The sequence below is a fragment of the Cariama cristata genome, unplaced genomic scaffold (genome assembly GCF_000690535.1).
Source record: "Cariama cristata isolate BGI_N322 unplaced genomic scaffold, ASM69053v1 scaffold28483, whole genome shotgun sequence".
In the NCBI taxonomy this organism is placed as follows: Eukaryota; Metazoa; Chordata; class Aves; order Cariamiformes; family Cariamidae; genus Cariama; species Cariama cristata.
Window position 1 is genome coordinate 86,182 of NW_009610665.1, and position 12,485 is coordinate 98,666.

The window sequence follows — 12,485 nt, forward strand, 5'->3', positions numbered from 1 at the left end:
TAAAGATACTGTGACTAAACAAACTTTGAAAAGCAACCCTATAAAAACCAGTCAGTTTGACAGGAGAAAAAAAAAATAAATCTTATTTACAATTTCAAGTTTATTTTTTGGTGATAAAAAGCTCACCTCTTTTTATTTAGAATTTTACCTACTCTTTATAAAAACTCTTAAAAATAAAAAACACTAAAAAGGAGAACAAAAATGGCCTCTCAGACTTACCGGCACATATGTTAATACAACTCCATGTTCTACTAACGTTGCAAGTTACCTCACTCCAGTCAAAGCAATATAGTTAACTTGGCATAAAAAAAATACTACGTTCAAGAAAGAAGAAATACACTCAGTTCCATCTAGGTACCAGAGGTTTTCATAGCCATTTAATACATCAAACCCCAGAGTAAAATTAAACAAATTAAAATGCTATATTAAAATAGAAACTCTGAAAGAAAGTTACCACAAGTTCAAGTGAATATTTGCCATACCTGGTCGGACCTTTCTTCATGTGGTCTCCGATAAAAGTTGCATTGGTCATACTCATCAGTGTGTTGGCCAGGGAGATAACAGACAGGAGATGTTGAGTGGTGACTGCACGTGATACACCATACGTCCCCTTTCCGAGTCCTTCTGTAACGGACATTTTCCTTCCTAACTCCACGGTATCATATGACGGTTTGCCTACAGGCTGATTATAGCCAGGAAGCATCAGAGACATGTGGCCTCCTCTAGACAGAAGGCCAAAGGACACTGAACAGTGTGGCTTAAGCATCCCAAGACGATCAAGGCAAAGCTCATCTAGAACAGAATTCAGGCCCCAGGCATGAAGACAGGACATAAAAAGCTTTGCTGTATCCATGGTCAGATTATATTCCAATAAAGTTAATGGTTTAGATTTGCTAGAGCGATATTCTGGGTCACCGTCTTCTCTTCTCTGCCTTATCGATTCTTCATCCTCATCTTCATCATCAAGAAGATGCTCTTTTATATTCTCTTTGATTGTTTCCTTGACCTGCTGGAAGAGGACGGCTGCTCGTTTACTAGTCAGAAAGGAGCCTCCTTTGTCAGACCCGCCAGAGGCTTTCTGTAAATTCTCTGGAGAAATGAGTGCAGCGTTGGGTCTGGAGGCCTCCTCAGTCAGTAGCTGAATAATCAGGGCTTCAACATCAAAGAAGAGCACATGTATATCTGGATCTGTTAAGTTAGTCTTTATAGCTTGAACCATCAGAGAGTTATGGGAATATTTAGGTAAATTCCCCTGAAAAAAAGAAAATATTTTGAATTTTCAATGAGCTTACTTTCTTAACACTTTTCACAAAGTTAATTCACAAATTAAGGAAGCTGTGGATTATCAAAGTTTGAAAACTCGCATGGGTATAAAACATGTTGTGATAAACATTATGAAAATATCAGTGAAGAATTTTACAGCACTTTTCAAGATGTCAGGAATGTCTGACTTGTGATCAAGTGTTTCACAGCTAAAATACAGAAATTTCACTTACAGAAGTTCATCAGACAAATAGAGCTCTCTAGATGAGACAGAAGTTCACATTTCTTCCTCATGAATTCTAAAAGGTAATAGTTAAACTCCAAGGAACAATACAATTTCAACATTTTGTTATTAAACTTAAAACACATTAAATATTTCAGATTTGGATACTGAAGCATAGTATCAGTTTATGCCACTGGAAAATAAGCAACTAATAAATTTGCCCAGATATGCAATTGGTGTGTCACTTGTTGTTCACTCCACCATGTAAGTTCATCTTCTTCCTCCTTCCCTTCCTCTCAAGGGGAGGAGAGGGAAAAAAAAAGTTACAATGCCATGAGATAAAAACTGAAAAAAGTCAGAAAAGGAAACTGGACAAAAGAACATCAACATAAGTTTTAAAGTATTGAGAACTTTATTTTCTCCATAACCAGCACCAAATTCTGCTCAAGTACTTAGTTTCCTCAAAAAAGTGAAAAAGAGAATCTCTTAACAGAAATAAACCTTGTTCAAATCTAAGTAAAATATTAATTCTCTGCTTTTACAATTTAATTAACAGTCTGAAAGACATGAGACTGAATATTCATATTTAATGCACAGAATTACAAAGTCAGAGCAAGGAAACACAGAGGAGCAGCGGTTACTAGGCTCAGCGATGAAGCAGCGTTCCTGATGCTTGCATTGGTCGCTGCCAAAGTTAAACCCTGTGCTCAAAGTGGCAGCTAAGTCTAAGGCAGCATACAAAAGCCATTACGCTACACAAGTTTAAGAAAGGCTGCAGGAGAAATGGTATTTTTTCCACAACTGATACAGGCTAATGGTTTGTTCAGAAAACACCAACCTTTACTCAAAGTAGAATTAACCCAAAAGTTCTTAATATATCACCAATAAAAGCAATACAGTCAAGGCTTCTGCGTCTTTTCCCATCTACAACTCAACAGCCTTAACACTAATATAAACTCTTTGAGTTTGATAGTCTCTAAAATTTCCATTCTCTGTGGTCTTTTTTTAAACCCCCCAAGCACGCTTTACAGCAGGATAGTGATTTTGAAATTAACAAGGCTTACAATTTTTATATATACACTGTATATATATTTATAAATAGGTATGCATATATATCTACACACATACACTACAAGTATATACAGACTACACAAGTAACTAATATACACTCCATATATCATGCAAAAATGTGAACATTCTGTATATATACGCTAATTTGTGATAGGTTTTTACTCTCCCGATACAGTGCTTCCTTTGTTCACTGACATGAAGCAACGTGCACATCTTACAAAGCCTTACGTACCCTGGCTCATAGGAGTGGTCACCACTGAAAATCTGCCAAGCTGAAAAACTACATTATTTCTACCAACACCCAATTATCTTGCATTTTTCAACCCTTCTCATCCTACTTCCAAACACGTAACAAATGTATTTATCACTCTGAATCACAGAAACAAATGCATATTCTACTTAGAAAATGGGACATGCATATGTACCATTTATTTTCTCCCAAAGCCTTTTTTCAAGCCAGTAAGCATTTTCAGTCCTACAACTACCTGGCTGCTTTTGTACAAATTTCATAGCACTTGTTTGAAAACTGAAGTAGTTTTTATATATTCCTTTTCCATTATAGCTGTAAAGATCCCCAAAATGCTGTTGGAATGAAAGTATATACTATCCATCGCATCACGTTTAATTATTGTTCCAGTGTATGAACCTGGCTTTGAAATAAGCATATTATTTTAATTCTCAAGGTTCTCATTCATATGGGTTTGTATCTCGTAAAGCACTCTGCTTTCTTCTGTCCCTATTAGTTACTGTACATCCCTGAAGACTGTGAGATTGCTTTTTACAGTAAAAAAATTTCCAGAGGAAAAACAAACCTCTCCAAAGTTTTACATCAGCTTTATGTTTGGAAACTGATGGGTCCAAAAAGAGGCTCCCGTACCCTGACTGCCATCAAGAGCAGCTGATGATCCAGCCACAGCTTCCTCCCGATCCATTTCTGACTGTGACTTCAGAGCAAGTCAAGAATAACCTCTCCCCTCGACTGTTTCACAGCCAGAGCCCCAGGGAAAAAACAGAGTAAGAAACTGCTCCTTTACTCCCGTCTAAAGTTAATATGCACAAAGCATATTTATCTAAAGCAATCCATTATGTTAGTCTTATTTGATATTGTAATCTTCATTTTTCTACCACACTAATACTTTCTTTAATTTGCAGACTTATAATTTCAGGCTGCTAATATTTCACTTAGCTGGAATGAAAACTCAGGTATATTTTATTGTATGGTGTTGAAGCGGAGAAGAGCAAGCACAATTATTGGTTTGCTGGCTGCACTCACTAGTTCTTGCTCACTTTGAGCATGATTCTCAACAAATATGCATAAATATTTTACATTATTCCAATGCACTCATTTTGTAACAAACAAACAACTAGATATCAAAAGCACAGACACACAGAGCAATACTCAAAACATACCAAAAGACTCTCCAACAATGAAACGCAGACCTGGCAAAATCCTCAATACCACCTGCTATTCCACTAGAATCAAGTAATTTTTACTTTCTGTCTTTCCTCAAATTAAAATTCATTTCACTTCTGTAACGAAGTTAAGGCACTACCAGAAGGAAAATTCGCATTTGGTCACAGGGATTAGGAAAGAAAAAATTAAAGAGAGACCATCCTCCTCACTCCGTATTCTTACATTTCTCGGAGGAGCTGCAGCATGGGCTAGCTCACCGTGCCAGACAAACAGCCAGGGCCTAACGCAATCAGCGCTAGAGCAAATAGCCAAAATCTGCTCCTTTCCCTGCAGTCAGCTCGGAGAATCAATAAACGATAATAAATATAAATTTGCTGTGAGAAGCAAATAATGGATAATTGAAACCAGAACAGAAATCATTAAATGTCAATAAATAATAGCTGCAAATTATGTGCTACAATGCACTGATTTATTCACATATTTCTTATTTTAGAAAATCTAGTTATTTTCTCACAATGTAACGTAGGTAACTTTTTATTAAATGGTCTCTGGTAATGGTCTCAACGGCAAAATTAAAAGCAACAATAAACCCAAAATATTTTAGCTACTAATCATCATCGACCTCCGGTACAGGACACCTTTTGCCGTGCTCTGTATCACGCCTTTGTAGGTAGGAACACCTCCACCAGAGATGAGGCCCCTGCACATTTTGGGCAGCAGGTACGAAGGCAGCGTTCCCAGGCGGGGGGCGAAGAGCCGTGCTGGAGGCAGCAGGGCCAGCAGCGCCCAAGGCCGAGCACACACCCGTGCTGGTGGGTGTCCAAGGAACGCTCTGGCCAAGGGCCATCTCTCTTCCCAGGAGACTGGAGGCGAGGGAGGGGAAGGGACCCCGGCGATGGCAAGAGCCAGGGCGGCTGGGAGCGGGGTTCTGCTGCTCTCTGCCGGTCACTGCCCCACGGCCAGAACGGCAGCCTCTGCCCGGACGAAAAGGAAAACAAAAGCAAAAATACAAGCTCCTTCTGTTCGGACTAATGGCCGAGGCTGGCCACCCTCCAACCCGACCCCCTGCCCCACGCAGGGCCCACCAGAGCAAGCTGCTCAGGGCAAGGAAAGCCTCCTACATACTTCTCTAATACGCCACTCGAAGGATATTTTTCCCAGCTTCCTTCAAGATAATTTTGCACTTCCTTCTATTAATCGTTAACAGAAAGATAAAAATTTAAAAGTCGGGGTCATATTCTTTCTGTGACAAAGTTCACAAAACCCTTGCAAGGTCAGGACTTACCTCTTGCCTGTATTTGGCCAAAACAAAAACGCACGATGCACAGCCCAAGAGAAAGCTGCCCTTCAAGCTCTCCTCTGACGATCCATGCTGATGTGTTATTGAGCCCACCAGCTAAACTACCACCGATAGTTAAGCCTATTTCTAAAAGTCACTGTTCGCTTTTTTGTTCCATCTCTACCATGTCTGCAATAGGATGCTGTTAGCCACTTGCTAGGATTCAAAATGGTCAGTCCAAATCCATAGGACTGAATAATAAGCAGGCACATGAAAATTAACAGGATATTCAGAACTAACTCTTGTACCATTCTATCCTCCATCTTGAAGTTCCTTAAAATTTTTTACACTGTACTAGCTTCACTACTTTTTATATAATTTGAAATCCAATCTCATTTCTTATCATGAGATATCAATTCAGAAAAAGAGCCGATTACCAGTTGTTACAAAAGGAACTTCCCCACATCTCAAAATATTTAAGGTGCTTTCAGCTTGTGTAATAATAACCAGGATGGAGAAAGTTCATCCTCTGACTCCAGAGACTAATGTGCAGGCTCACTGTCCAGCTGTTGCTGTAACACGTGACCAGCTCTGACCATTATGGCATTATCAGAAAGGTCTGCTGACCAGAGTTCTGAATACGAGCATTCACTTCTTGCTCAGATTGGTAAGGAGCCTGTTGTCGTACTCGGTAACATCCATATACATTGTAAAGTTGTGTGTCTAAATGAACACACGTAAACATGCTGTGGCTCACGCGCTCTCTCTATATGCAGACGTACAGCACTTGGGAACAGTTAATGCTTTTAACAAGGTACTACAGACAGTTCCGTTTGGATTCATCACTTAAATCATAAACCAGAATTTAAAAAGTCCTTAAACATTAAGCATTGAAATATTCAGGAATCCACGAAGCTCATTAATACCTTCTAGCATTAAACCCTTAAAATCTTTCTCAAATCGTAATTAATTTTCAGCATTTAAGTTACTTTGGTTCCATTTATATCTATTTGTGTATACATTTCAGTAATACTTTTTCTGAAGTGTCACATAGCAACAATTACCAAAATAAAATAAAATCAAGCTCTGGCTCCACATTCAGCAATATTTGCAGGAATGTATAAAGTATGCCCAATATGGGGGGGAAGAAAATAAAAACAGATCAATGTCGATTCCATTCCTCAAAGCTAGCACAAAACAAAAAGGGCAAGACTTGCTTCTGATAGATATGGATCACAGGCCAGTTCCCTGTCTACCTATCAATATTACAGATTAACAGAATGTATACAATTGAGCAAATATTCCAGATTCTATGAAATGATGCTAAATCCAGATTCTAAATAAACTCAACCTGGGGGGAAGAAAAGGCAGTAGAGTGCACACTGAAGTGGGAGGTAGCATCATGAACAGTAACATCAATTCAGGAACAACCTCCAGAGAGATATGGAAGGGATCATGTTGAGTGATACTACAAATATATCACTAGCTATCTAGAAAGACAGGAATTTATTTGGTGCGTAACCTCTGTTCTTACTGAACCTAGAGAAAGAGACGGTAAAAGCAGTACAGAGTTACAGACAGCGAAGAGGAAGTTTAAAAGCATTAGAGTCCAGCAAACAAAACCACTACCACTGAAAGTACAGAATAGAAAAATCATAAATGAAATGTGGTTTTAAAATGTAACTCTAGATAACACCATCTGCACTGTAAACTTCACAATGAGATGAAGAAGGCTGATACTTTTTGTTCAAGGAAAGCGAACTCCTAGGACTGACCCAAGACCAGGTAAAGCTAGTTTAGGTCTTTATTAAAATTTCAGAGCGCTTTGGATAAGAACCTTTCAGTTACAACGATGAAGACTTCCCATATTTTATTCAATTATTTACAGAATTAAGTGTTTCAGGTACTGCATTAAAACCAGACAAACTGAAACACAACTTACCTTGTCAGATGCTTCAGAAGCGAGTAGGTTAGTGGCAAGAGTCTGCAGTTTCTGATGCGCCACATTTTTCAGAGCAGCCAGACTACGCCTAGTCATGGCCTGCTTCAGGTTGACAGCAGGATGGCTCAGGGAGTCCACAGCCGCTGGGAGGGCCTCATCACAGGCATTCAGGATTTCCACTGCCGTTATTCCCATCACACACCTGTCCAGAGCACCTGCAAATATTTTGAAAAGCGTGAGTTTAAGCAGAAACAATTCAGAATGTCCAAAATATCACAAGTACAACAATGTGTGAAGAATAAGTTATACCACAGGATGCAATGCATAGAACTTTCCGTTGTGTTCACATAGCTACTTTTAGAACTAATATTCCTAAAGGGATAGAATTTTCCTAAGTTTCCATGAAGCTAAAGCGTGTAAGGAAAAAACACATTAATGAAAAATCAAGACAAGTTTAAAAAAACCCACGATGTGATCCTGTACTGACCAGAGAGTGATGACTGCAGTTGCTCAGCATTTTTAGTGGAAGGCTGTTCGCAATCATTTTGAATTTCCTCTCTCACCCAATTACCTGTGTGGATTAAGTTTTCTACAATGGATCTCAGGTTCCTCTTTGCTTCCTAGAGCTTCAGTAAAAAACAATCCTCATCTAGTTTTCACAATAAACTGAAAATAATATTCAGGTGTTATTGCAAGTTTGTGATTTTTTTCCTTAAGTTAAGGAGTTAGAAGGTAATTATATACTACGTATATTTTGATGCATTTTTTCCTCACTTACTCCCTTTCAAATACGTCAAAATTTTGTACAACAAAGATGTTTTTATTTTATGCCTTGTTGCCCATTCTGTTAAGGCTCATTCTTAGTTTCTTCTAAACTAAGCATTAATCCCTTTTTAAAAAAACCAAAACCACCCAAACACACAACAAAACAAACAATACAAAACCCCCAGAAAAACACTTTCTTCACTCTACAGATGAGGAAACTATTGTAGATTCAAGGTGCTGCACTTCTACACCAAGCTTTCAAGAAAATTGCTGAGAAAGTAGAGTCACTAATAAACGGAGAGGACACTGCATGTGCAACCAACATTTTAACTGGTCTCTCTAAAGATAACCAGGAAAACATTTAAAGGGGGTGAAAGCCACAGAAAGCTATACTTCTCCAAAACCAAATGAGTTATGCCAAATATTAAATGATGTATTTAACAGAAGCTTAAATAATCTACAAATTTTGGGAACAGGTAGAGTGCTAAATTTCCAAATATAAATGTGCAAAAAAAAAATTTAACTCTTGTCTCAGATGCAACTTATACAGAACTATACCCAAATATATATATATATATATATATGTGTGTGTGTATATATATTTAAAAATTTGTTTAATCAACGTCTTTGGCCTTAACCTTACCAGTATCCATTTGCCAGACGTACACAGACCCATCTGAACATCCTACCACCAGATAGTCATCGGAAGGCCTCCATTTTATTACTTGAATAGGGAAAAGGTGACGAGACGCCAGCATGATGCATTTTTTCTCCCGCAGACTCAGAAGACCTACTGAGTGATCACTGGCAACAGAGCAAATACAGTGCTGGACTCTCGCCTAATGAAAGAAAAAAAAAAAAGAAAAATCTTAACCATAACACAGAGAGTTTTTATTCAATAATCTCTTCTTCACTGGACCAAGTATGGTGATCAACAACCTATTTTATGAACAAAAACCAGGCACCTAAGTCCATGACTAATCTCACTGAGTTTAGAAACAGTATTTCACTTGCAGAAATTCTCTTGAATCCAATCTCCTGTGCATCATGAAGAGCAAACAGGTATTTAGAACCTGTTTGGTTCAGCAAAAAAAAAAAGAGAAACCACAGTTTGAGTAAATCAATGTCATTTTGTTCATTAAATTCTATTTACTCATTCAAGTTAAAGATAAAAGTGCCTTTAAAACTTAGAACTAACTGGTGGGGAATGCTTGTGTATCACATTCGCAAACACCTCCAGGGGAAAGACTGCTTCCGTGTTGTGGAAATCCTTTCCCACTGTTAACGCTGTACATCACAAAATGCCAAGCATTTTCTTAGCTAGTGAGGTTTTAATATCCAGTTTTTCCACTATTTTTAATCTGTTATGTAGCTAAAACATGACGTGAACAAAACCAAGATTAACAGAACAGTTAAACTCTTTAAGTGTCTGCAAGAGTTATACATTGGGTCAGTGCTAAATCTTCAGTATTTCATATTACATTCACATTTTCAAGAAGGATTTCAGGAGCTGTACCATTTATGGAACGTGTGAGACAGGTTATCAAACATATTATGTAAAACTTACACTACAGTTTTCTGGTGGAACTAGAAGCTGTGTAATTTCTCCACCATGTACACAGAAGATATGTTTCATCTCTCCAGAAAATATATCCCATATGATGACTGAGAAATCCACACCACCTGAGATCAAATACCTTTGATCATAACGAGAAGACACCTGATGAGGATACAGTAAACAAGTAATTTTGTTTCGATGGCCTCGGAGAGTCCGGTGAGGTGGCCAACCTGAGAAATTGGGTAAGGGGAGAAAAAAGGGGGAAAAGAAAAAGGGGGGTGGGGAAGAGAAGAAAAAAAAAAAGTAATTCAATAGAACATTTAACAATACCAAAGACTGTTCTTGATTAAAAAAAGCGCCACAGATATACTGCAATTTTTAACAGAAGTTCTTACAGAATTAGCCTTGTCTATTTTTAAAGTGTTCATAATTTTTTGTACTGGATACAGACTGACTGATTCCTTTTGTCTTGCTGCACAACCTCACTTTAAAGTAATTCAGCTGTCTTAAACCAGCCTCCTGCCCCCCCAAAAAATCCCAGAAAAACAAAATTTAAAAAGGCCACAAAGATGTGAAAAAATAAATTCTCTTCCCTGTCAAACATGACTTTATCCAAGGTTATAGCCAAAAGGGCCAGTACCAGGAAAATTGCACGATCTTACTCTACACTGGTCACAACAGTGGCACACAAGTACACAGTGTTATGCCCTTGGTGCTTGCACAGAACAGGTTAATGACACCAAATTTAAGTTTAATTTTTGTAAACACAGAGCAAGAATGGCGAGTCTTCTGTTCACTAAGATCAAATACATTAGTTAAATCATTCTCATTCTAACCTTTTAACTATTGCAAAAGATGCTTAGAAAACTGTCTTTTTAGATGACAAATTTGACAAAATGGGCCCAGTAAATTAAAGCAAGTATTCCACGCAACACTTGCAGAATATAGTGCAACTTTTTTCCTCTATGTGATTATGCTTTCTAGCAAGCACAGCAAACCTTACATAGAATATACACAGGTACTTCTGTATTTTTGTGAGAGCAAGAACCACCAGTGCTTATTTGTGGAATAATGTATCAACTTCGAGGCAATCCAACTTCATATTTAGGAAAAAAATATCATTTTTGTATAAAGTTATATAAAGTTAATCAGTTATATAAAGGAAACAGTACAACCAACAGCCTTGTCTGTAACTGACAAACTCACCGGTATACTAACAAAAATATTTACATGTCTTTTTCATTTATCAGCATTTGTAAAAATCAAAACCCAAATATCTGTTCTGCGACTATGATTAGACAAAAGCATTAAATTAACATTATCTGGAACCAAAATATACAACAGCAGGCCAATACATAACACTCAACCAACTCCACAATACACAAAGAGGAATTCCCTTTTAGATGTGTTATTTTCCCAAGAAGATCTTCACAGGCACACCAATAGCCCAGCTGAACATAGTGCCCGGAACGATGCTGGAAGAGAGACAGGAGACGTTCCCTGTCATATCTTTGCTACTGCATCTCAAAAACCCAATATCCAAGGCTTTCCAGTGAAGGGACCCCTCCAAATTGACGCAAGCTGGCTACAGCTAATTTATTACTGTTATTATTATTAATGTTTCTCATTACATAATAGAACATCAAAATTGTTAAGAAAATAGTTATATGAGTTCTACCTGTGAAATTACTTAATGCTTACTTTGTGAAACTGTTTCTTACTTCAGTATCTCTCACGACAGGCACACACTGTAATCTAACTGTGCTTTTCAAAAGCTTATTTGCATACCTCTCCTAAGCATATGCTCTCCTTGCAGAAGCTGAACTATAGCAGTTTGTGTTGCTGGCACAATAACAATGCTTCCATCCTCACGGCCGCAAACCAAACGCCCATGTGCTGGGATATATACGCTGGCTGTAACTTTAAGTGGCTCATTGATGTTTGGTATTAAGCTTAGCTGGTCTATAATCCCAGCAGGGCGAGGAGTAAGTTTATCAAAAGCTTCCTGGAGGGATACTGAAGTTGTTGTCTGCAGTCCTGTTTAAAAAGGGGAGACAGAGAGAGAAGGGGTGAGGTGGGAGGAAGATTATTTTAAAAAAATTAATCAAGAATGGAAATTAGGAATACTTTTCTGAAAAGATCTCAAAGTTTAAATACACCATGTTACAACACTTTGTTCAAAGTAAAAGGTACATATTAGAGATTAACTTACTGACTACATGAGCGAAGCTATAGCAACACATGGAAAGAACATATGTGAGAACTGGAAAAGTATACGGTTTAAGCTACAAGAGGAAGTTACACAGGCAGCCAGCAATGACCATAGGTAGTATTTGGAATAAAGCAGTTAAAACTTAATACCTGAAAAATATTCAGAATAAATAAAAATTTTGATCAAATACAAAAAAAAAAAGTTACTATAACTCTTACAAGAAGCTAACGATTAAAAAAAAAACCCACAAAACAACAACTTCATGGATCTGCAGGAAAAGCAGCAGTGCTTTATGCAGCAACGAAAGCCATAACAAAAAAAAGAGATGCCCATTAAAAGACTTTGCAACAGGACTGTTAATTCTGTATACCTTTTGCACTATCTTGTTGTTCAAGAGTATCAGGCACGCTCCAAATACACAGTCTCCCTGAAGAGTCTCCCTGGATTAACAGCTTATAGGTAAACTCCCTATGTCCATAGAAGAATCGAGTAACTGGAGGACATATTAGTAGCTGTTAAAAAAAAAATAAATTAACAACTTCAGAACACATGCTAACCATGTATTAACCTCAAAATCTACTTTCCCCGCATAATCCACTGCGCCTTTGAAAAGCGGGACAAAAACCAGCTACTTCATGCTTTATCTTTCTTACAGAAGAAAGAACAAATACAGCAATACCACTCAGAAGAAACTGTGGTTAGTTACAAAACAAGTCATGGGTTTAGGGGAGAGGAAAAAATATTTTTATATATATATT

At 37.7% G+C, this 12,485-nt stretch overlaps 1 protein-coding gene across 1 annotated transcript in view; it reads right to left on the reverse strand.

The window, feature by feature from the left end:
- WDR7 (WD repeat domain 7) overlaps positions 1-12,239 on the reverse strand; it is a gene marked incomplete at both ends in the record, with an annotated part of 88,587 nt that extends 76,348 nt beyond the window's left edge. The window contains 6 exons of the mRNA XM_009697956.1: positions 483-1,252; positions 7,193-7,407; positions 8,601-8,796; positions 9,525-9,745; positions 11,304-11,552; positions 12,098-12,239. Of these exons, the coding sequence (XP_009696258.1) occupies positions 483-1,252; positions 7,193-7,407; positions 8,601-8,796; positions 9,525-9,745; positions 11,304-11,552; positions 12,098-12,239 (1,793 nt within the window). The remainder of the gene's footprint in view (positions 1-482; positions 1,253-7,192; positions 7,408-8,600; positions 8,797-9,524; positions 9,746-11,303; positions 11,553-12,097) is intronic.
- Positions 12,240-12,485: the final 246 nt, after the last annotated feature.